Source organism: Solea solea, chromosome 9 (genome assembly GCF_958295425.1).
Source record: "Solea solea chromosome 9, fSolSol10.1, whole genome shotgun sequence".
Taxonomy (NCBI): Eukaryota; Metazoa; Chordata; class Actinopteri; order Pleuronectiformes; family Soleidae; genus Solea; species Solea solea.
The window spans coordinates 24411499-24436801 of NC_081142.1; the positions used below are offsets into that span (position 1 = coordinate 24411499).

At 40.8% G+C, this 25303-nt stretch overlaps 2 protein-coding genes across 6 annotated transcripts in view; one reads left to right on the forward strand and one right to left on the reverse strand.

Moving 5' to 3' along the window:
- nipa2 (NIPA magnesium transporter 2) lies at positions 1–8595 on the forward strand. 5 transcript variants are annotated; one of them, XM_058637479.1, is made up of 6 exons: positions 1–63; positions 2018–2251; positions 3304–3360; positions 5553–5643; positions 6175–6335; positions 6959–8595. In XM_058637479.1, the coding sequence occupies exons 2-6, from the start codon at positions 2113–2115 to the stop codon at positions 7615–7617; spliced, it is 1107 nt and encodes a 368-aa protein (XP_058493462.1). In that variant the 5' UTR covers positions 1–63; positions 2018–2112; the 3' UTR covers positions 7618–8595. The 5 variants fall into 5 exon arrangements, with proteins under 5 accessions (XP_058493462.1, XP_058493459.1, XP_058493461.1 ...); XM_058637476.1 differs by lacking the exon at positions 1–63 and adding an exon at positions 417–564; XM_058637478.1 differs by lacking the exon at positions 1–63 and adding an exon at positions 431–564 and having other exon boundaries at positions 1990–2251.
- Positions 8525–25303, reverse strand: part of cyfip1 (cytoplasmic FMR1 interacting protein 1) — a 24125-nt gene continuing 7346 nt past the window's right edge. Inside the window, exons 3-31 of the mRNA XM_058637473.1 lie at positions 23870–23959; positions 22536–22613; positions 22011–22112; positions 21736–21917; positions 21297–21393; positions 19493–19621; positions 19129–19233; positions 18876–18967; positions 18157–18274; positions 16898–17020; positions 16685–16810; positions 15828–15994; positions 15024–15171; positions 14013–14166; positions 13773–13929; positions 13356–13452; positions 13038–13114; positions 12561–12669; positions 12323–12442; positions 12034–12233; positions 11605–11692; positions 11244–11387; positions 11001–11091; positions 10704–10834; positions 10538–10610; positions 10325–10419; positions 9999–10237; positions 9651–9798; positions 8525–9072 (exon numbers count right to left, since the gene is read on the reverse strand). Coding sequence (XP_058493456.1) covers positions 8908–9072; positions 9651–9798; positions 9999–10237; positions 10325–10419; positions 10538–10610; positions 10704–10834; positions 11001–11091; positions 11244–11387; positions 11605–11692; positions 12034–12233; positions 12323–12442; positions 12561–12669; positions 13038–13114; positions 13356–13452; positions 13773–13929; positions 14013–14166; positions 15024–15171; positions 15828–15994; positions 16685–16810; positions 16898–17020; positions 18157–18274; positions 18876–18967; positions 19129–19233; positions 19493–19621; positions 21297–21393; positions 21736–21917; positions 22011–22112; positions 22536–22613; positions 23870–23959 — 3645 coding nt within the window. The 3' untranslated portion in view covers positions 8525–8907. The remainder of the gene's footprint in view (positions 9073–9650; positions 9799–9998; positions 10238–10324; positions 10420–10537; positions 10611–10703; positions 10835–11000; positions 11092–11243; positions 11388–11604; positions 11693–12033; positions 12234–12322; positions 12443–12560; positions 12670–13037; positions 13115–13355; positions 13453–13772; positions 13930–14012; positions 14167–15023; positions 15172–15827; positions 15995–16684; positions 16811–16897; positions 17021–18156; positions 18275–18875; positions 18968–19128; positions 19234–19492; positions 19622–21296; positions 21394–21735; positions 21918–22010; positions 22113–22535; positions 22614–23869; positions 23960–25303) is intronic.

The window sequence follows — 25303 nt, forward strand, 5'->3', positions numbered from 1 at the left end:
TGTGGTGAAGAATCCTGTTGCAGCTGAATGTCCACAGTCCCAGCACAGCTTGGCTCGGCACAGGTTGACTTTTCTTTTCCATTAAGTGATTATTATTAGCGATAGTAATAGTTGTTAACTGTTGTGACTGTTTTTGATAAGCACAGGTCGCTACAACATTTGATTTGTTGATTAAATTCCCCCATACAGTTTTTGTTAAAGCCCCCTCAGTCTCGTTGCCTCCAAACTGTCTTGAAACGCCCCTTATCTGAGCTGAACGGGTTTAATATTCTGTTCCTGATTAAATGTGAATATAAGTAAAGTAATTCAAAACCAAAACGTAACGTGACGTCTCTAATGACGGACCTTTTGCAGAGTGGGGAACTTGGTCACTGATGTATGGGGCAGCAGCGGCAGAGGCGGAAGTAGCAGCAGCGTCTCTCGGTGCGGCAGTGTCGTCACTCGTCGGTCGGTGTCGCAGAGTCTGGAGCAGCAGTATGTGGTGGTTAGCCTCGGGCTAACTGTTAGCCTCCGCCGCTCGGTGCTTTAGTGTTGTTAACGGCAGGGAGCCGAACCTGTTCACAGGTACGTGACTCCACCGCTCTCTCTACCTCTCTCTCTGCTAACATGCTAACTGACTCAGCTAACCTGCTAGCTTCAGTCGCGGTGAGCTCGTGTGGCTAATTAAGGGGAGGAAACAGCGGCGAAAGCAGCTAAAGCCGGGTAAAATGTGTCGTAAACGTGACAATTATGGTTTATTTTACTGTGGAAGTGGATCGCGAAAAAATAAATTATAATTATATACATATTATAATACAATTCTAAATAAGGAGGCTGGTGTTAGCGTCATCAGCAGCTGCCTCACCTTCACCACAGAGGTATAACTTCACTTCCGGGATTCCTGAGTGTCGCGAGCACCATTTATTTACACACACACACACAAACACACACACTCACGCACACACGGGCTTATCAGTTCATTCATGTGTGTGTCAGCGACTCCACATGATCAATAATTCTGATGGATAATTATTTTTCTTCTTTTGCTTCAAACACATCAAAAGATGCTTTTGCACGCTGTAACATCACCTGTGGACACGGTAGGTGATGACGACAAATACACGTTCAACTCAGGCGATGTAGATCAGTATCGTAATCAATATCGGAGAAGTAAATGTTGATTTCTGTTAAGTTAAGTGTTAAACGACAGAATAATAAAAAATACTTTTCAACCTTCTGGCGTTAAATATGTTAATTATATACACATGTTTGAATAGAATAGGGCTGAAGAATAAAGGGTTTTAGTTTTTGTGAAACGTTTTTAACGAACATCATGATAAATATCGCTCACAATGAGTCGATTGGAGTAAAACGTTAATTTGCCAACATTCAGTCCTAGTGATTTATGTTGAAGTGAAGTTGTGACCCGAGTTAAAATTCTTTTTAAAATTTTAAATAAAATGTTTCCCATCTGCGAAGCAAAAAAAGAATAAAGATTTGTATTTAACTTTTATCACAGTTTTAGTTATTTTTGGTCAGGATAATGAAAAGTCAAATTTTCATTTTGTGTAATTTCTTCTAATAATTTCAGGGAGGCTGTAGGTGCAATGCTGCCCTCTATAGGAAAGAAAATATTTCTTAAGTTCGGGGTCTTGTTCTTCTAATAATATTAATTTGCGGCCGACTGTACATGGAGAGGTGCAAAGCTGACCTCCACAGTTCAAAGTCATTTTGGCATCCAATCATTTGATCCTCTGGCCAAAGCTTTGCAACCCAAAACACAGGAAGCTGTGTTTTTGTAACATTTGAGAAAAAACCTCATGTATTTTCTGTGTATTTGTCACACCTACAAAAGAAAGGTAAAGTATGGAAACGAGGCTACGTCTGTTTACGTTTACAAATCATAAAAAACTATTTTAAAGCACATTTTTACAACTACAACTCATGTTGTGAATAGAAATATTCTGAATAGAGAATATGTACAGCTTCTAACATGCTAACGTAACACAGTCCGTGTTTTTGTGTTCTCTGCTCTCAGATGTGCCCACTGCTTACAACTGTACTGTAGGACGTTCTCTGCACTGTGTGTCCATCGATGTGACGGAGCTGGTCAGCAACACATCCAGCCTCACTATGGGTCCGGACCGGGGAAGATACGACTTCTACATCGGCCTGGCCTTGGCCATCAGCTCTAGCATCTTCATCGGGGGAAGCTTCATCCTGAAGAAGAAGGGACTGCTGCGTCTGGCGAGGAAGGGCTCGATGAGAGCAGGTGTGTCCAAACACACCCACACACAGAGAACACAGAACACACACTGTGTCTTCTCTCACATGTGGTTGTGTAACACAGAGTCGAAGAAGAAGTTAAACCAGTCTGGAAAGTCTATGAATACACATGAAACATTTCAGGCTCGCCTGCTTCTGTCAGGGCGAGCCTGACAGAAGCTAATGAGCCAACAGGACTTCGGAAGCCTTAGACAGACAGTTCAGGATGTTTGAATTGAGGTTTTATGACAAACTCAGCTTGTTTACATTCATGTTAACAGTCAGATTTTAGTCTGACAATATTTTAGTCATGTAAACAGGTTAGTCCAACCAAAAATGAATTCATAGTCCGATTACTCCTGCATGTAAACACTTAGTCAGACTGGAGTCAGACTTGTCAGTGACAATCAGTTTTTCCTTGTTTCTCTCCTGGCAGGTCACTGAAATAACCCTGACCTATATGATCATTAACTCTATAATGTGACTGGACCTTCACCGTGTGTGCACAGACCGTGTGTGTGTGCGTGCGTGCGTGCGTGCGTGCGTGTGTGTGTGTGTGTGTTTGTGTCAGACTGGTTGTATTTAAGGTTTTATTGAAACGTGTTAGGGATGAACCATTCCACTTTTTTTCACTTCGATCCTGATACCTGAATTTGGATATCTACCAATTCTATTCCGATATGGAGGCTCTGTTTGCTTTAATATTATTATCATCATTATTGTTGATTTTATATAAGGCTATAATAAACTCCTTTATACAGGCAAGTATGATATGTACGAACATATGCATGTATGCCCCAAGAGGACTTACTTGAGGTAAGTATAAGGTCAGAAAAGGAAGTCAAAACAGGAAATCCTGAATATGCAACTGCCAGGATTCAAATTGAAATCTATGAATCAATCAACATGTAGTTTTGGTTTAGCAGGGTTTAAATTTCAATTTAAAACTTAGCCAACATTAGTAAATAGGTCATTAAATTACGTGAATTAAGTTTGTATCTGAACCTGACACTGGATCGGATCGGGCCCCATCCCTAACATGTTGTTTTTCTCCTCCAGGTCAGGGTGGTCATGCTTATCTGAAAGAGTGGCTGTGGTGGGCTGGTTTACTGTCAAGTAAGTGCTAACACATCTGCGTTAATATTACCAGACACACGAACCTCTGGATTTGTTTTAGTTTGTCAGGTTTAACCATCAGAACTATGAAGCTGGGTTTAAACCTGGTTTAACTAGAACACAAAAAAAATAAACTGTGAATAAAGCATCAACACTGTCAAGAAATATATTCATACTGTTTTAAACTTAAAAATGAAGCATGGAAAATCAATTATGTGATAACTAAACCAGAGTGAACTGATTAAAAGTCACACATTCACTAGTCCAAAAACATCACCTCATCTATAAAAGTCACAACAGTGACAGTGTTCAGAGGTTTAACATCGGTTACCATGGTGATAAACCTCAGTAACGAGTGAACCAGCAGAGTTAAAAGTGAGGTTCTCTGGATAAACATTCTTATCCTGCCTCATGGTTCACAGTTTACAGATGAATAAACTGTCGTTTATTCAGTTTCAGTGTGTTTTTCATTTTTACTGTTTGAACTTGTGACTGAAAACACTGAACCAGGTTTAAACCAGGTTTCATCACAGTCACCACACCCATTTTTTTTATGCAAAGCTGCTGTCGTAACACACATCCAGCCCAGTGTGTGTGTTTCAGGTATTACTCTTGTTGTGGGGACCTACATCTTTTACACACTCTCATTATGGGACAGAAATCAATGGATGAAGTAGTGAGACTGTTTACTTTAGAGCCACTTCATCTATCAATTAAAATATTGGTATTTACCCTGGTGTATCGATTATCGTGTTGTACGAGGACGGACGACGATATATCATCATATCTATATTTTGATGTCCTCTAAAGTCATGGAAACCTGACTGTATGTGTCTTCATTACAAACCTTCCTCTTCCTCACAGAAGATCACGTGACCTTTATTCAAATACTAACGTCAAGGCCACATCTGCACTTTTTGTTTTTAACCTTTAGTGATCACGAGGCACAGATCAGTGCCACAGGTGCACCCTGGGTAAATTACATTGGGAATAACACACCACTCCTTATATGGACATCCTGGGGTGCTATTGACAGATTAAATACAAATGATGGGTAAATCTAAAGCTGCACTCATGCTGCTGTGACATGAAATAAGCTGTGTTTATAGTGTGAGGTCAGGTGACTTCATCTGAGGAGGCGGAGTCTTATCCTTCCTCAGAGGACAGATTGCGTCCATGTTGAGGAATGTGGACACATGTGTTTCTGTGATCAGGTCTGAGGACGTACTGTAGATCAGTGAAGACTAAGATCTGAACTGTTTTTATTATTTTTTTCTCAAAACATTCAATCAGAATCTTTTCGTTTGTGGACAAAAACAAGACGTTTGTGACATTTTATGAAAAAATGGATGAATGGAGGAAATATTACGGATTATACGGATTAATCACTTATTAAATGTTTTTTAGTCTGAATGAGGTCGTGATTGTTGTTGATTCAGGGTCAATAGTTTAACTTTTTCACTACAAACAAACAAACACTGATTCAGGTTTAAACCAGTTCTGACTGACAGTTTCAAATCACCACACCCACATTTGTCTTGCAAAACGTGTGTGTGTGTGTATGTGTGTGGGTGTGGGTGTGGGTGTGGTTGGGGGCTAGAGAATGTATTATGTCTTTCAGGGCTGGCCCAAGTCTTTATGGGGCCCTAAGCAGAATTAGACTTTTGGGCTCCTCCCACCACCTCAGAGTACAAATATAACTATACTAAACATTAATTATATTGTGTTATTTAAACGCCAGTGTCACTCTTGTTTATTTTTTAATACTTTCACACTTTCATATTCAGTGCACTTTCATGATTCAAGTGAAGTCAATGACTTTAGTTTTTAAAACTAAATGAAAAAAAATGTAAATATCCTATTGTGACTTCAATTTGCGACAATATCGTATCGTAACCTAAATGTCGGAATATCGTATCATGACATAAATATCGTGATATTGTATTGTGGTGACTTAAATATCATGATAATATTGTATCGTGGTGACTTAAATATCGTGATAATATCGTATTGTGGCATAAATATCGGGGGCCACCTGGTGACCAGTGTGTTCATTACAACACACTTCTGCTCATATTTACTGTGTGTGTGTGTGTGTGTGTGTGTGTGTGTGTGTGTGTGTGTGTGTGTGTGTGTGTGTGTGTGTGTGTGTGTGTGTGTGTGTGTGTGTGTGTGTGTGTGTCTCTGTGCAGTGGGAGCAGGTGAAGCAGCAAACTTCGCAGCGTACGCCTTCGCTCCTGCGACTCTGGTCACTCCACTGGGGGCGCTCAGTGTCCTTGTCAGGTAAACACATAGAATCATCATCATCAATATTATTATTATTATTATTAATAACATAAACACATGACCGATGTTTAATGTAATTTACATCAAATAAAATACTGAATCACAACCAGGTGTGTTCAGTGCTGTAAGCTCCACCTACAAGGTTCCCGAGGTGTTTAGAGGCTAAACAATTCAACATTACTTCCTTCTTTGTGCTGTGGAAATGCAGCTAACGACGCAGCTAACGGATAAACACAACACGATGGGGGGGAAAATAAAATGTTGAATAAAATATTTAGTGATTTACTTGAATTCTGTGATAATGAAGCTGATTTAGTTGAACACTCTGCTGTCCCCTGTAGGTTGAGAAACACATGTTTTTTTATTTTATGGTCATTTTATTGATACTTTCTTTAAAATGATTCTACGATGATTCAGTTATTCTGATCTTGAAAATCACTGTGTTTATTATTATATCGCAGTCAGACTCAGTTACAGAGTTGTTGAGCTCTGGTTTATTAAAGTATGACCGCTGACGTGTGGTTGCAGTGCCGTGCTGTCGTCGTACTTCCTGTCGGAGCGCCTGAACCTTCATGGAAAGCTGGGATGTCTGCTCAGTATCCTGGGCTCCACGAACATGGTGATCCATGCGCCGCAGGAGGAGGAGATCACCAGTCTGGAACACATGGCCAAGAAACTGGTGGACCCAGGTACGACACACACACACTGACCGCAGAGTGTTGGTATGTTAATATTGTTTTTGTGTGACATTAGTTTCTCTCCCTGTTAGATGTGAACTAAGTGAAAGCTCCGCCCATTTGTGTTTACACATTGTTTTACAGTTATTGTAATAATGAGAATCATATGAAACGTTTAGTTTTTCAACAAAACAAAAATAAAGTCAGAAAGGTCGGAAGTTGGAAATCATATAAAAAAACAACAATATTTGCACATGTAATCCATGTGATTGTGGTCAGGATTAGGATTATTTACATAATCGATTAATCGAGTCATTGTTTGGTCCACAACATTTTTTTTTTTTTTCGGAACAAAGTAACCAGAAAATATTCACATTTAAGAAGCTGAAACAATCAGAAATCTTGTTTTAATCATGAAAAACCTTCAAAATAGTTTACGATTAATAATCAATTACTTGGGTAATTGTTTCAGCTCTAGTCAGCATTATTGTTAGTGGCTCTGTGTGTCTGTCTGTGCTTCCACACTTGCACTTGCCAACATGACCTGCAGAGGCCGCCAGAGGCTTGTTGTGTGAATGGGGTGAAGTGTTTCATCTGCGATTGCCTCGTTTCTGAATGTTTCTCTGTTTGTGCAGGATTCTTCGTGTTTGCCACACTCGTCATCATCGTGGCCGTCATCTTCATCTTCGTGGTGGGTCCTCGTCACGGTCAGACCAACATCCTGGTCTACATCACCATCTGCTCGGTGATCGGAGCGCTGTCCGTGTCCTGCGTTAAAGGACTGGGAATCGCCATCAAAGAAGCCATCGCGGGGAAAAGCGTGGCGAGGAACCCGCTAGCGTGGCTGCTGCTGGCGGCTCTGGTGGCGTGCGTGAGTACGCAGATTAATTACCTGAACAAAGCGCTGGACATCTTCAACACGTCCCTGGTGACGCCCATTTACTACGTCTTCTTCACCACGTCCGTCCTCACCTGCTCCGCCATCCTCTTCAAGGAGTGGGAGCACATGGAGGCGGGCGACGTGATCGGAACGCTGAGCGGCTTCCTCACCATCATTGTGGGCATCTTCCTGCTCCACGCCTTCAAGGACGTCAACGTCAGTCTGGCGTCCCTCGCTGTGTCCATGCGGAAGGACGAGCGCGCCGGCTTCCCCGCAGCCAACGGCGCGGCAGTGCACAGCACCTACGAAATGCTGCACGAGTCCACAGAGGACGCGGACGACAGAGACACGGGTTTGTCTTTTGACAGCGTTTCAAGAAGAAACGGGGCGATGATGTCATCGCTGGATCATTAAGACTTTGATTATTTTTTTTTTTAATATTAGCACCGTACTGACCAATCACGTCACTGCTGTGGTTTAGGACAACAATAAGACAATCAGCTGTTTGGGACTGACCAGTGGATTGTATTCAACGTTTAATTTGCCTTACTTCTTTCTTAAAGGTAGAGTTCAGGTTTTCTAACCATAAGTGTTCATATGAGGTTCACACACGAGCACTGTGAGCGCCCCCCTGTGCTGACAGGTCAACACATGTTCAGAGACTCACTTAAGTCTTAAGAACATGTTCACGTCTTTAACTCACTGTTGGACAAACCACTCACTCTCCCACACCAAAGTCCACAGAGAAAATCAGTGATTTTAGCTCACAGGGACACAAGAGCTGCTGGTCCTCTGCTGCCTCGTGTGTGGTCACTGAGCTATTTCTTAATGAAAAAGTAAGACATTAGAACTTAGGGATGGAGGCAGCAGTGGATCAACAACTCCTGTGTGCGGTGATGTTAAAATCACTGATTTTCTCTATGAAGTTTAGTGTGGGAGAGTGAGTGGTTTACAAACTTCAACAAAAGTTGGGATGACCCGATACTGGTCAGAATCAGTGCAGAGTGTCTGATTTGCGTGTTGTGTGAACAGTGTTTACATGTAATAGTGAGATAAAGATATCATTGTTTACTCATTGAGGCTTTAACTCATACAACACTGGAGAAAAACCTGAACTGTCCCTTTAAAGTCATTCCTCTGTAGCGTTTTTTTCTATAGGAATAATGTTGTTATACGTTCCTGCATAATTCATGCACTGACTTTGTTTCTACAAATCAAACACAGATGAGTTTATATAATAAATGTGTAAATGAAGAGTGGTCGCTATGGCGACGTTCATCCTCCCGAACCCTCTTTTGTAACAAACACTTGAGATGAATCGTCAGATTTGTTACATATTTATTGAATTAAAATGATTTAAAACAAGGCAGAGTGAATAAATGCTTAACACGAGTGAACTTTTCTGTTTGTTATTTCTGCTCCGACATGCAAAGATTAAATCTCCTTCACCACAGCAAACCCTTTAAATATTCATCTGATAAAAACTACTTTCCCATCCCTCCTCTAAACATGCTGCAACGTATAAAACAGTTTCATCTATAAAAGAGAAAAATATCATTTCTGTTTGTGATAAGGCACGTACGTGTGAATGAATACAAAAACATCAGAATAATAATCACCAGGCAGTAAATGTGGTCCCACCTCCTCAGGAGGAAACTCGTGTTGGGAACGTCACACGCTGGTCCACGGTGTCCACGGCGCCCTCTAGCTGCTGGCCAGTGACTGGTGTATCGGCGGCTGGAAGCAGCGCACATGTTCCACCGGCATGTTCTCGCCGTCTCCAGACTTCAGATACTTGTTCAGGATGCCGAAGATCTCGCTGTTGAGCACCTGGAATTTTCGGATTCTGTCGACCATTTTCTTCAGTGGCTGAAAAAACAAAAAATGTCAAAAATGCACTTTTTTTTATTACTTCTGGAGACTTGGCTCTCAAATAATACTGCTGTTTAAAAAGCACTCACTCTCCCACACCAAACCTCATAGAGAAAATCAGTGATTTTAACATCACAGCACACAGGAGTTGTTGATCCACTGCTGCCTCCTCCACAAATTCTAATGTCTTATTTTGTCAATTCGGCTTTTGAAATATTTCATTTAGACTTAACTCAGTGACACAAAGTGACCAAACGCGGCAGCAGAGATTTTCTCTATGGACTTTGTTGTGGGAGAGTGAGTGCTTTACAGACTTCAGTTTAACACTGAGATTAAAAAAAAGTGAACATGTGACATTTTATTACAAGTCTTTGGTAAAGGTAATCGGCACAGGTTCTCAGCAGCAGGGGGCGCTCACAGCACTATCAGTTCAATACAAACACACTAAGACTGTCCTTTTAAGGTTATAAATCAGATTAATGTGATACTTTATTCATTACCAATCACAAAATGTGCCATGATACGATTTACTTCATGTGAACTGTGGGTGGGTGTGATGTCATGTGACCTCTCACCACGCTCTTGATGACCTCATCTTTGCCGTCGTGTTTCTGGACTTTGAGCAGGTGGTAACTGAAGTCCAGGATGTCGAAGCGTCGCTGTTGACTGAGCAGAGCGATGATCATACAGCCGGCCCAGTGAAGACCGTCACCAAAACACTGCCTGTAACACAGGGGGCGGAGCTTTAGACACATGCTGTGAAGGTCAGGGGTGGAGTTTCAGTCAAACACATCGCACACAAAAAACAGCCGAACTTTTCCTTTAAATGTGAACAGTATTCATGTCACGTGACAAGAGTTAGATCAGGTGTTGTTTTTAAGCCCCGCCCCCTAGTGTCAGTGTGTTGTAACTGCATCACTCACTCCACAGTGAACTCGTGCGCTCCCACAGGGATGCAGTAGACGAACTGCATGGCGCTCCACAGACGGTGAAACTCCACACACTCGTCCACGTGCATCACGCCGTTGCTAGGCAACGGCCCGCGCCAGATGGGGTCTTCGAGGAAGCCGCGCACGCGCGTGAGGATGACCTCGAACATGGACAGACCGCAGCACAGGCGCTCTTTGGTCAGGAGGTCGCCCTCGCGAGCGATGGCTATTTGCTGGAAGAAGAGGAACGAGATCACGTCAGCCATCGATCACGGGATTGTCGAGAATCACGGAGTGATGGCAACTTCCTGTTTGCTCACCTGAGGAGTTCCAAGACGCTCGATCAGTGGAACCATGTGAAGAGCCGTGTATTTGGCCTCAAGGCGCTTCATCTTAGCGTCCAGACGTTCACCTTCTGCTCACATGATCACAGAAAAAGTAACCGTTTAATGATTATAAGTTAAAAAGATATGATGGTCATTTCATATATTCAATACAATATAATATAATACAATATGATATATAAAGTTTACCTTTGACGTGAACTCTGGGCAGAATGTTCTGGAAAGGTGCAGCGTGAAGCAAGTCACAAACTTCCTCCTGAGACTGAAGACAAGAGACGACAGGAAGTCAGACACAGAGATGGACACTGATACTGATGATGATGATGATGATGATGATGATGATGATGATCAGTACCAGACTCTGTTCACTCAGCAGACAGAACAACATGGCGTTGCCCACTTCTCTCAGGTTCTGGAAACAAACCGTCTTCAGCTCAGCGTACTCGACGATGTCCTTCAGCTGATGGTGGAAGAACTCCAGGATTCCTGACAGATTACAGATTCACCACAGATTTAATCTGGCGTCACAGCTGCAGCTTGACACGCTCAGTGAAGAACGGACACTCGTTTGAGTCACAGTTCAAAGGTCACGTCACACGAGAACCAGTTCCGGAGAATCAGCAACATTAAAAACATGGATGTTTTCACTCACCTGGAGAACCGTACTCATGACGAGGAAGTCTGCAGATCTTTGGCATCACCTCCATCAGAGTCTTCACGTACTGCATGATGGTTCCCTGCAGCTGAACACAGAAGAACAAGTACAGAAGGACAGCAGAAGAACAGAAGGACAGAAAGACAGAAGAAGAAGAACAGAAGAAGTTACAGTGTTGACTTGACTGTTTTAACGTCAACCACACTCTTCAGACCAAGGTCAGACGAAGGTCATGCTCACCAGACTCTTGACCACCTTCAGCAGTTCCTCCATCACCACGGCGATGCCCTGGTAACCCAGCAGTCGACACATGACCTTGATGTGAGGAGGACCCACGAAGTTCCTGTAGGTGCTGAAGATGCTGCTGTAGGCCAGATTCAACGTCTGAGACACACACAGAGGGACAGACACAGAGGGACAGACAGAGAGACAGAGAGGAAACAGTCAAATACAGAGATTCTTCTCTTCACACATGATAAATGAAGTAACAGTGGATTAACGTTTGATCACAACCTGGATTAACTAGATTGTTCTGAGTGATTTAATAATAATAATTTAAAGATTATTTAATAAGAGATTAATAAAATGAAAATGTGCTGACCTTTGACCCGTACAGATACTGAGGCTGAGCGTTGGGTGGTTTGTCTCTCTGGAACTCTTGAGAGAAGGGCAGGATGGTCCTCACAAACCTGTGTAACAGCAATAATCCACACGGTTCAAATCTCAGTCTCAGTGTGGGATTAAGTATGTTTTAATGTCAGTACATAAACATTCAGAACTTTTATTTATTCTTATTTTACAGTAAATTCCTCCCTGACTCTGACTTGGCCATGTTTGTTTGCAATATACAACTTTACCACTAGATGGTGCTACACACTGGCCAGTGATCTGTTCTCATATCCACAGACAGACAGACAGACAGATAATGAGCTCTGCTATCCATAATCCAAGAAGAGACTCACAAGTTCAAAACACCAACACAAAGGTATTCTGACGAGAGCGCGACGCGTCTGTGACGACCCTCACTCACCTGTTGGTGGAGCCGTTGTAGCAGTAGTTGGGCAGGAAGTCGTAGTTGAGCTCCCAGAAGACGTGCAGCGTGATGCGGCCATAGGGAGCAGACACGTTGTGGTTGGCCTCGCGGAACATGGCGTCCAGACTGTCCAGGGTCAGAAACTTACTGAGCAGCTTGTGGGTCAAACGGTTGATCTCCAGGAGACCGTCCAGTTCCTTTAATACACACACACACACACACACACACACTTTAACTTCACACCGTGTTCTGCAACAATCAGAAAACAAAGTATCTGAGGACGCACCATGATCGACGTGAGGTCCTCACTCTCAAAGCGATTGATGGCGAGTTCCAGAGACTTGGCCAGAGCAGCAGAAATTCTCTGAGTGATGAGTCTGTTCAGGTCAATGGAGCGACCCAAGAGCTGAGGGTGACAACACACACGTGAGTGAAGAAGACACCTGCTGCTGCTACTACTGCTGCTGCTGCTGTTACTGCTGCTACTGTTGCTGTTACTACTGTTACTGCTGCTGCTGACTCACCTGCACGTGACGTTGCTTCAGCAGTGTCTCGTAGCGGTTGGAGGAGGGCCAGGGAATGTTGGCGCCCTGGTTCTTACAGTCGGCTCGCAAACGTTTGTCCAGCAGAAGACTAAAGAAATACAGAGATGAAAAACTGATTTTATCCACTTTAACAAAAGACACAGTTCATAAGATCTACTTCAGTTTGAGTCTACGATATCCTAAGAACATGTTCACGTCTTTAGCTCACAGGGACACAGGAGCTGCTGGTCCTCTGCTGCCTCGTGTGGTCACTTTGTGTCACTGAGGTCAATCTGAACAAAGGATTTCAAACACTGAAGTGACAAAATAAGACATTTGAATTTAGAGATGGAGGCAGCAGTGGATCAACAACTCCTGTGTGTGTGATGTTAAAATCACTGATTTTCTCTATGGTGTGGGAGAGGGAGTGGTTTAAAGATAAACAGGAAGTGGAGGACATATAAATGTGTGTCTTACCTTCCTGCCAGAATCTTGTAGTAAGCAAAAATCTGATCAGCCAGTTTATAAACGAACTGATCGAAGCACAAGTTCACCTGAACATCAAAGAAACACAAGATTAACACATGATGTGGATCTGAACACGAGACACGGTCCACGTGACAGAGTCCACGAGACAACGTCCACGAGACAGAGTCCAAGTAAAATAATTCCTCTCAATAATCCTCAATTTTCTTACAACTCAAGATTTATTAATCTGTTGTGCATGAGTTGCATTTATTTACACCTCTGAGATTATCACAGGATTAACAGGCAACTGTGACGGACAGGATTTACCTCGGCTTCAATCTCATCGTAGAGAAACTGCTTCTTGAATTTGGTCAGAGCATAGTGAGCGCTGTCGTTGTACAAATCCAGAGGATACAGCACATACCTGCACCAGAAACAATTTGTTAGTCTGCATAATCTCATCTAATCTGAAGGCTCCGCCTTCCAGTGACTGTTTCAAAACAAAAGTCTGTTTCTGTTCTGTTCTGTTTCATCCCAATATAAACTGCTAAAAAAAATCAAATAAAAATTTTAATTTGAGAAAAAAGCTGTAAAAATAAACAAACTTGACTAAATGTCCTCACTTCGGCTGAATGTCCTCAATTTGGCTGAATGTCCTCAATTTGACTGAATGTCCTCACTTTGACTGAATGTCCTCACTTTGAAAGCCTGTGACGTGTTTGTGGACATGAACGTCATATTTACTCCATCATAGAAGCCTCCTTGGTCTCCAGGATGTGGTCTGTGAGGATCCAGGGCATGGACATCTCGATGGGGAACTGGATCCTGCGACCCATGGTGAGCTCCAGGAAGAACTCTCTGAACCAGAGCTGGGACAGATCACAGCACTGCTGCAGGGTTTCTGTGAGGAGTTCAAACACATGATGATGATGATGAAGATGACGTCAGGGAAGAAGCCACAGTCACAGATGTTTTCCTCCTCACCGCTGAAGTTGAGCAAGTGAGTGTAGAAGAAGGACTCGCGGTGGAACTTCTCGATGTCCAGGATGGTGGGACCTTCCAGAGTGCTGCGCAGAGTCTTCTTTGAGCCGCTTTTATCAGCGATCAGAGACTCCAGCATCGTCCTCACCATGTACAGCTGTCAACACATGATCACTCACATGTTTTCATTTCACAACACAAACTCAATAAATACATATACAGTATGTGTATATATATATATATATATATATATATATATATATATATATATACATATAATATACACATATAATGATAAAATGTTATTTTTATGCTTTATTACTGATAAAAAGAATAAATAAAATGTTTCATGTGTTGTAGATCAGAGAAAAGAATGATTCTGACATAAATATGGGTTTTTATATTTTTAGAGTTTTCTCACTCAAGTGTAAAATAAAGAGATTTCAGTCTGTTTTAATGGAGATTTTTAAGATTATCAAAATAAAAACAGAACATTTATTACAATTAGCACCGTGTTGTTAAGATAAACATCATGTTTTTGTGGTTTTTTTAATGTATAGTTATATTTAATTGATACTCCTATAACCCCGCCCTTTTTGATGGCCCTGTGTCCAAAGCTCCACCCACAAAACGATTTCTTCTTTATTAGCTTTGTACATTTCTTCTTGCAATTTGCATATTTAATCTCTGTTTGTATAAATCACCATAAAAACACAGTAAATGTGTTGTTTTAAACATAGTTTATATTTTTAGACTTCATCTCTGCTCTGGAAAAACAATTAATCTCCATTTTTTACTCTTTTAATCTTGATTTGTTTCAAAATATTATATTTTTATATAAAAATATTTTTGTTTTTTGTTTTTAATTAAATGTGAAAAAAAATGTGATTCATTTTGACGACCATGTTCTCCTCTTTTTTTTTTTTCTTAAATAATCTGCATTTTCAGATTATATCTGCTATGATAAATCAGTGTGGATTATAAAAGACAAAGTAAAGCTGGTGTATGTGAGACCTGAGTACTGGAAGGCCCGACAGCGCGGCGAGGAACCGTGATGTCAAATCCTCCTTTAGGATCTTTCTCTCCGCGCAGAGCTGGGTCGTTGTGAGGCTCGCGGCCCGTTTCCCAGTCACACACCGTCTTCCTGATGGCCTGGAGGACGCTGAGGGACACACACACACACAGACACACACAGACACACACAGACACACACACACACACACACACACACACACACACAGTATTGGCACAATTATGTAAAATGATTTTTCTTTGTTTACATTCTATATTAATGTACCCAAATAAAGACTTAACAGAATAAAGAATGAACATTAAACCCCACACCTTTTTAAATGCAGTGAGACTTGGCAGAGTTTTTATTGAAGTGCATTTACATGAATTTAGATGAAATAAAAACCTAAAACATAAAAAAATATGTATACAAGTGCAGTGAGTTAAAAATAATTATTGTTGTCTGTTTTTTTATGGTTTGCGTTAATATGAAACATGAATAAATAAATGATATATTATGGTATAATTTTAACTGGCCCCGCCCTCTCCTGACCAGACTGGATGCTCATTCTTTTTCAGGTCATTTGAGTTCATGACAAAAATATAGTTTTCCCCTTCCTTCACTGTGTAGATCTATAATAAGTTAATTAAAGCCTACATTTCATGAACATATACATTTGATTTCTTCACGCGAGACGTGACAGAGTAAAGTCTAGAAGGTTTAAAGAGAACAGAGAAGTTCAGAGGTTTATTTGTGTGAATCTCTTAATAATCTAGAATATCACAGATTATTGTGCAGTGAGTTACCTCTGCACCACGTTCTTCTTCTTCTTGATGGCCTGACGGAGAGGATCTCTGAGCGTCACCTGAGCAAAGTCCTGCAGTGCAGAGTAGATGGTGTGACGGATGGCGTGATTGAACACGCTCTCCATACGACCCATCAACACCTGCAGGCCCTTTATCATCGCCATCACCTGCACACAACACACACAACACCTGTCAGTCTGTCTCTGTGTGTGTGTGTGTGTGTGTGTGTGTGTGTGTGCATTCAAATAAACACTTTACAACTGGTACCGACAGCGCTGTGTCGAGATTTCATCAGGTAAGTTCACATGTTGTATGTTTGTTTACTTACGTTAACGTTTCTGCAGCGTAATATGTGCTTGAACTGAGATCCATGTAACACTAACTTAAGATATTACTGTGTAGTATTATGTTATGGTGATATAGCTAACTAAATGAAAAGCTAACTGAATATAGACAGTAACTGATAAAGCTTAGCCTGTTAAAATCTATTGCATCAGTTGTTAAACAGCTAACTGTTATGTTTATCTTGTCCTCACAGTGACCTCTGACCCTGATGTGAGGAGGAGGACAAGACCATTCACAGAAAAACATCGAAAGACATCGACTTTACCTCTGTAAGTTTCTGTGAAATCCTTAGTGAAAATGACTTGTCACTTGATTGCAACTGTTTTTTTGGCACTGAAAATAAATTGTAGTTAATTTTTTTTTTATGTAAAAAAAAACTGCAGTGAGTGTAAAAATGCCAAAACTGAAAAATAAAAACTAAGGATAGATATAAATATATATAAATGTGATTTTTCATAGAATGAGTGATGAGATGATGATGTGTGATGACAGAGTGAAAAGTGTAAACTGACCTCGACGAGGGCGAACTTCTCCTCACTGGTGTAGTTGTATCTCGTGGCTCTCTCGTACTCCTCAGCGTTATCAGGACACTCTTTGTTGGAATATTTGTCTGTTGGATGAACCAGTTTCCAGGAATACTGCAGCAAAAACACAACTTTATCGTTTTACACGCAGTGACAACATCAAAACTTCTGTGTTTCTCTCAATGATAAGTGTTTTCTCACCACTTCCATGACGTGAGCGCTCCACTGAGAGAGCAGCTGCATGCCCTGCAGAGCCAAGTCAAACAACTTCCTGTACTCAGAGTCTGTCTTCTGAGACTCCTGACGTCCTGATCCTGTCACCACCTACACACACAGGGAAATATTACATTATTTATGTTATATTATGAAGCGACGCGGGTTCAATTCCACCTGTGGCCCTCTGCTCATGCTACTATATGCTGTCCGATAAAAAATCTCCATTTTCAATTATTAACATTGCCATGAATTAGGAATCCCGTCGCACTGAGATGAAACTCTCAGTTTTTTAATCTAACAGACAAAGTGACAACACTGTGATGAGCAGGTTTGTCCAGTTCTGCTGAGTCATGGTGGATTTGACACTAACCTCACTGTTGCTGAGTCATGGTGGAGCTTCACACTAACCTCACTGCTGCTGAGTCATGGTGGGGCTTCACACTAACCTCACTGTTGCTGAGTCATGGTGGGGCTTCACACTTACCTCACTGCTGCTGAGTCATGGTGGAGCTTCACACTAACCTCACTGTTGCTGAGTCATGGTGGAGCTTCACACTAACCTCACTGTTGCTGAGTCATGGTGGAGCTTCACACTAACCTCACTGCTGCTGAGTCATGGTGGAGCTTCACACTAACCTCACTGTTGCTGAGTCATGGTGGAGCTTCACACTAACCTCACTGCTGCTGAGTCATGGTGGGGCTTCACACTAACCTCACTGTTGCTGAGTCATGGTGGAGCTTCACACTAACCTCACTGTTGCTGAGTCATGGTGGGGCTTCACACTAACCTCACTGTTGCTGAGTCATGGTGGGGCTTCACACTAACCTCACTGTTGCTGAGTCATGGTGGAGCTTCACACTAACCTCACTGCTGCTGAGTCATGGTGGAGCTTCACACTAACCTCACTGCTGCTGAGTCATGGTGGAGCTTCACACTAACCTCACTGCTGCTGAGTCATGGTGGAGCTTCACACTAACCTCACTGTTGCTGAGTCATGGTGGAGCTTCACACTAACCTCACTGCTGCTGAGTCATGGTGGAGCTTCACACTAACCTCACTGTTGCTGAGTCATGGTGGAGCTTCACACTACCCTCACTGTTGCTGAGTCATGGTGGAGCTTCACACTAACCTCACTGCTGCTGAGCCATGGTGGGGCTTCACACTAACCTCACTGTTGCTGAGTCATGGTGGAGCTTCACACTAACCTCACTGTTGCTGAGTCATGGTGGGGCTTCACACTAACCTCACTGTTGCTGTAGCGAGCCAGCTCTGAGATGAAGCGCATGTGGTCATCACGGATCTGAAGCATCTGCTCACAGATGTTGTACTGAGGACTGCTGGATATGGACGTGCACGTCCACCTGAGGACAGAGAGGACAGACACACAGAGAGGACGGAGTTTACAGGTGAACAGAGAGGAAACATTGTGGTGGTATAAAGTAAACTGGAAACAGGAAACTGAAGTTTGTAAACCACTCACTCTCCCACACCAAAGTCCAGAGAGAAAATCAGTGATTTTAGCTGGCGGCGACACAGGAGCTGCTGGGCTACTGCTGCCTCGTGTGGTCACTTTGTGTTACTAAGTTATGTCTGAATTAAATATTTCAAAGGCTGAATTCACTAAAATAAGACATTTGAACTTAGTGATGGAGGCAGCAGTGGATCAACAACTCCTGTGTGCTGTGGTGTTAAAACCACTGATTTTCTCTATGGGCTTTAGTGTGGGAGATAACGGATGACTCAGTCATTTGAGTTTAGCTTGTAAAATGTGAATTAATTTCAGTTTCTTTGCTCCTCTGTGAGAGTAAAGTGAAAACATTTTCAGCTAAAACTTTATGAAAGACTCACACAAGACTCCATAGCAGATAAAATAAATAAATCAATAAAATAAAGGCTTGCTATGACACAGCACGTTATTATTATCTTCATGAATAAACATAGATGTGTATATTTATGTGTGACCTGGATTTGTTCTCTTCAAAGTGAGCACTGGTCTTGATGTAACGCGACAGCTCGATCTGCATGTCACCAAACAGAGGAACCACCTGCAGTTGCTGTGAGACGCACGCACACACACACACACACACACATTAATGAAAATGTCTCCCACTGAGGGTCAAAGGTCAGAACATAAATTCACAACAAATAGAAAAATACATCTCTACACTCTGTTTATCACGTTCACGTTCAAGTTCACCTTCATTTACGCTCATACCTTGAAAAACTTGTCGATCTTGCTCAGATTGATTCTCTTCTTGGCGTCGAGTTTGTAAATGTTGCTGCTGTTTCCGTCCATGAGATACAAACCAAAACCCATCACCTGAACAACAACAACAACAACAACAGGGACTGACACACTGAAGAACTATACATGTATATGTGCATATGTATGACCAATATCTAAATATAAATCATGTGTCAATACAGCAACTGATTTAAAAACATCTGTAAACTGGTAAAGAAATCATTTCTAAGATGCTCGCTAAAATAATTAATACTTCCTTTCATGCATGTTATTTTAATACACAAACAAATGAAGGACATCCAGCTGCAGTGACAGCGCCCCCTGCAGGACTCACTTTGAGCAGCATGTGTTTCTCAGTGGGCGTCAGGTACATCTTGTTCTCGTAGTAATCGATGCACAGGTTAACGATGTCGGCTAAAAGCTCCTCGTATCCGTTAATGACTTCAAGCTGCTGCTGCAGAGACTGAACACAAAGAATATACAGTTTATAAAATAATCTGGAACCCACAGAATATATAGCATATAAAATAATCTGGAACACAGAATGTATGGCATATAAAATAATCTGGAACACAGAATATACGGCATATAAAATAATCTGGAACACAGAATATACAGCATATAGAATAACCTGGAACAAAGAATATACGGCAAATAAAATAATCTGGAACACACATAATATACAGTATGTAAAATAATCTGGAACGCACAGAATAAACGGTATATAAAATAATCTGCAACACCCAATAAACGGTATATAACATAATCTGGAACACAGAATATACGGTATATAAAATAATCTGGAACAAAGAAGATACGGTATATAAAATAATCTGGAAACCACAGAATATACGGTATACTGTATAAAATAATCTGGAACACGGAATATATGGTACATAAAATAATCTGGAACACAGAATATATGGTATATAAAATAATCTGGAACACAGAATATAGGGTATATAAAATAATCTGAAACACAGAATATATGGTATATAAAATAATCTGGAACACTGAATACACGGTATATAAAATAATATGGAACACAGAATATATGGTATGTAAAAAAATCTGGAACACACTGGGAAAATGTTTTTGTGTGATTTTTGTAAAATCCTGGACAGAACCTGGAGTTAATCATTTGTTTAATAATAAGATTAAGATTAAGACTGTGTGTGTGATGTTATGCAGAACATGCACAGGAGTACTTTGTATTTGTCTTTGAATATTTACAAGTTTTCAGAACTATTTAATCTTAGTTTATTGTTTAGTTTTATAGTTTAGTGCAGGGGTGTCAAACTCAAATACAGAGTGGGCCAAAATTTAAAACTGAACAAAGCCGCGGGCCAAGGTTGAACAAATTAACCTTTTAATAGGGACCCAAACAAGTTTTGCATTGAATATTGAACAAGCAAGGCTTATATAACTTTATAGTGACATGCAAAATCGAGTTTCAAATAATAATAATAATTAGAAAATATCAATGGCATATCAAATAAAATTTAAATAAAAATTGAATGCACCCTAAATACAGGATAAGCGGTAGATAATGGATGGATAAAAATTGAATGCCTCTTTTCTATTTGCAGCCTTCTGAGGTAAATATCAAAATAAACTTTTTCCACAGGCTAATAATAAATTTGAAAATAAAATAACAATAATGAATGAATCAAACATTCAAGCCTTGAAGTAGCAAGAGAAAGTGCATGAATAAAACGTTAATTATTGCTCAGTTTGCTACACTGATTTGTTTTAACACTGAACATGGAACAAGCAACGCTTATATAACTTAATAGTGCAAAATCAACTTTCAAAAAACAAACGAAAAAACATCAATGGCATATTAAATAAAATTTAGATAAAAAAATTGAATGCCTCTTTTCTATTTGCAGCCTTCTGAGGTAAATATCAACATTAACTTTTTCCACATGCTAATAAATTTGAAAATAAAATAACAATGAATAAATCGTACCGGCGGGCCAGCTCTAATGTTAATTTGATATCGCCTCAAGGGCCAAATGAAATTACATGGCGGGCCAAATTTGGCCCGCGGGCCAGAGTTTGACACCCATGGTTTAGTGTGACTATGAAGACCGTTGAAGATGTGGAAGATGTTGATGTTGATGACGTGGACAAACCTGAGTGATTTTGTTGTGGTTTGCCAGGAACATGGACAGATTCTGAGACTCCTGGATGGACGAGGGCTCGGACATTTTTCTGAGGAACTGAGCAGCTCTGTGTGAAAAACACGAGAAAAACTATAACCTCACAACAAACACAAGCTTAATTCACAGTTACAATGTTCTACAGCTGGCAGTGAAGAGAGGTGAAACGGAAGAATTATGACCTAGACACATGAGAATCTAGAGATTATTTACTGTAAATAAACAGGTCAAAATCAAGAAACTTTACTTTGTAAAATGAACTAATGGCTCAAAAGACTAAATTTTAGTGATTCACAAGTTTCTAAGAACAAAGCGGATCAGTGCTGTCATTAACATCAAAAATCAGCCTTGAACATGTGTAAGTGTTGTGTGACAGAATCTAAATCAGAAGATTGGCGGGGCGATGACGTACCGTTTGTAGGCGGAGTGATCGTTCTTGACGCTGCACTTCATGTTCTTCAGCTCGTCCAGCACAGCAAACATGTTGATGAACTTCCCGAGCGTCATCAGATACGCCTCTGACACAAAGTCCTTCCTGCGCTCGGTGTGACACAGGCGACGGACCTCGCCGCAGAAACGGTCGATGGCTGTGCGCTGCAGGACAGACGGAGGGACAGACGGAGGTGAAGGTGCTGGGACAACATGGACGCTCCCAGCATTACAGAGTCAGACAGCTGATCTATTTACCTGGAAGTACATGAAGTTCATGAGTTTGGTGACTTCAGGCTCCAGAACCTCCACCGTCTTCTCGTAGATCTCCACTCTGTTGGGCTGTTCGTTACATTTCACCTGAAACACACAGAGTATTTTCACTGTGACATTATCTGACGCGATGAGGACGACGATGAATGACGGATTATTTGTAATTACACTTTATTAACACTTTGACACCAAAGGCCAAAGGTCATAAAAGGGAAAAATCACACAATTTCAAAGCTTTTTCCAAATTGACTGGATTGCGTCGTAACAAACAAGGGAGACATTTACCTATTATCTACTTCACTTCTTTACTGCAAAACAAATTCAAGGACTTTGAATGTCTATTTAGGGACATTTTCAAAAATAGATTATTTTTTTCAAATTCTCAAACTTTCAAGGATTTCAAGGACCTGTGGGAAGCCTGGAATGGATTCATTCACCTTTTTAATGGGTTTAAAATGAAATACCTACATAAACCTGCTGACTGTGGTGTAAACAGATACTAGTGGTTACCTGTGGTATTGCACGTGAGCAGCTCCTCCAGGTGTACAGCATGATGGCGTACTCCTGCCCCTCCTCCAACATCTCATTCTGTTTAAAGGAGAGAGTTCAATGAAGTTTAACAGAGCATGTTTGTACAGTGGCCGTGAAACGACAATCCAAACACTGGATCTACACAAATCTAACTTCACCACTAGACGTCACTAAATCCTTCACGACACATTTAAAACCCACAAAGCTCTTGACATGGCTGATTTTTGGGGTATAATTAACAAACGGAGGCTGTTGAAAGTCGACAGGTGGTGCTGGTTGATGAAATAATGTTGTTTTAGCAGCTCGCCTCAGGATGAGCTAGCATGGTGCTAATGGCTAACTCGCGCTGTCTGTGCGGCTTCGTAGCCTCTGAAATAGCAGTAGCACACAAACGCTGTTGTTGTGATCACGTGGGCTCTACATGCATCCAACACACAGAGCCTACGTGATCACAATGGGCGCTGCTGGATAGAAGTGCTGGAGCAGAATGGACTGTTGGTTCGGAGCGCTTATATCAGAGATTTTAGAGGAACTCTAAAATTTTTGCCTAAATTTTTTTTTTTTTGGCTGATATAGGACCAATATCCGATATCAATATCGGATCGGGACATCCCTAACAGGAGCTGCAGGTCCTCTGCTGCCTCGTGTGGTCACTTTGTGTCACTGAGTTCAGTCTAAATGAAATATTTCAAATGTCGAATATGACATAAGACCTTAGTGATGGAGGCAGCAGTGGATCAACAACTCCTGTGTGTGTGATGTTAAAATCACTGATTTTGTGTGGGAGAGCGAGCGCCGTGCCAACTTTAGTTTCTTGTTGTAAAAGTCTGTTTAACAGTGAGATAAAGACGTGAACGTGTTCTTAAAGACATCATAAGACCTTTATTACACATGTCTTTTGTTATCATTTCCTTTAAAAGAAAGAGAAGATGAGATGTGAAGCATGAACGCATCACTGCCTCGGTTTGTTCCGGTTGTTTGACAGGAAACAGTTCCAGTGCAGTGAAAGCAGACAACAAAGTGAACAAAACATTAATGAGTTCACTCACTCATTAAACACTGAGTTCGGCTCGCTCACACAAAACTGAACGTTCTGCTGCGTCAGGAAGGTTTTTTTTCCACCAGACAAACCTCAGCGTGGTGAAAACCACGACTCAGGACTTTAATCATTTGAATACACTTATATATAAACACAGATCAACAAACAGAATAATGTTAATGTGAAGATATTTCATAATATTCACAACATGAATGACGATGGCAGTGCTGTGTTTGTTAAAATAATAAAGTGAGAGTGAATAATCTGAACGCACCATGCTGGAGTGGACAGTGGCCTGCTCGATGTAGCGGGCGATGCCGGTGACAAAGGCGTTTCTGTCCTCAAAGTTTGTGTTGAAGTTTGGCTGAGAGACGACAGGAGAGGATACAAATACACACATAATGACAAACATGTGGATTATAGCGAGGTCACCGTCAGTGTTTCACCAAACTTTATTAATTATTTAAAGACAGAAAACTATCACGACCAAAATAACTATATAAATCATGACAAAATACGTCATACTGATGACGACAAAACTGATACAGATTATATAATTTTCAAACCTTTGTAATCCCGGGGGTTAAATTATGCAACAGTCCAACAGATGAATTGAACATGAATCAATTTAAAATAATATACAACATACAAATATTAAATAAATATAAGGATGAGGGAGAGCAGGGATGGAAATGGTCGTGTTTGAAGTTTAAAGTAAATATTCTTGTGTCGTTCTGAGAACATTAAAATACTAAATGTAAATATATAAATAACAAGTGGTGAGAAACTGTGTGTGTGGAACAGGAAAATACAAGTTTAGATTTCTGTCGACTGATTTACAAACATGTGACCAGATGGAAAGAAGAGGATTAGGGACACATTTAAATTAAATAAATACAAAAACAGCATGAAATCTGAAATTTTCAAAGTCGGAATACCGAGGAAAAAGTGAGAATTCTGAGGGAAAAAGTGAGAATTCTGAGATTAAAGTTGGAATACTGAGGGTAAAAGTCAGAATTCTGAGGTTAAAGTTGGAATGCTGAGGGAAAGTCAGAATTCTGAGGTTAAAGTTGGACTACTGAGGGGAAAAAGTGAGAATTCTGAGATTAAAGTCGGAATACTGAGGGAAAAAGTGAGAATTCTGAGGTTAAAATCAGAATACTGAGGGAAAAAGTGAGAATTCTGAGATTAAAGTTGGAATACTGAGGGAAAAAGTGAGAATTCTGAGATTAAAGTTGGAATACTGAGGGAAAAAGTGAGAATACTGAGGGAAAAAGTAGGAATTCTGAGGTTAAAGTCGGAATACTGAGGGACAAAGTCAGAATTCTGAGGTTAAAGTTGGAATGCTGAGGAAAAGTCAGAATTCTGAGGTTAAAGTTGGAATACTGAGGGGAAAAAGTGAGAATTCTGAGATTAAAGTCGGAATACTGAGGGAAAAAGTCAGAATTCTGAGATTAAAGTTGGAATACTGAGGGAAAAAGTGAGAATACTGAGATTAAAGTCGGAATACTGAGGGGAAAAAGTAGGAATTCTGAGGTTAAAGTCGGAATACTGAGGGAAAAAGTCAGAATTCTGAGATTAAAGTTAGAATACTGAGGGAAAAAGTCAGAATTCTGAGGTTAAAGTCGGAATACTGAGGGACAAAGTCAGAAAAAAATTAAGAGAATTCTGAGATAAAAGTTGTGATTTTTCTCAGAATTCTGACTTT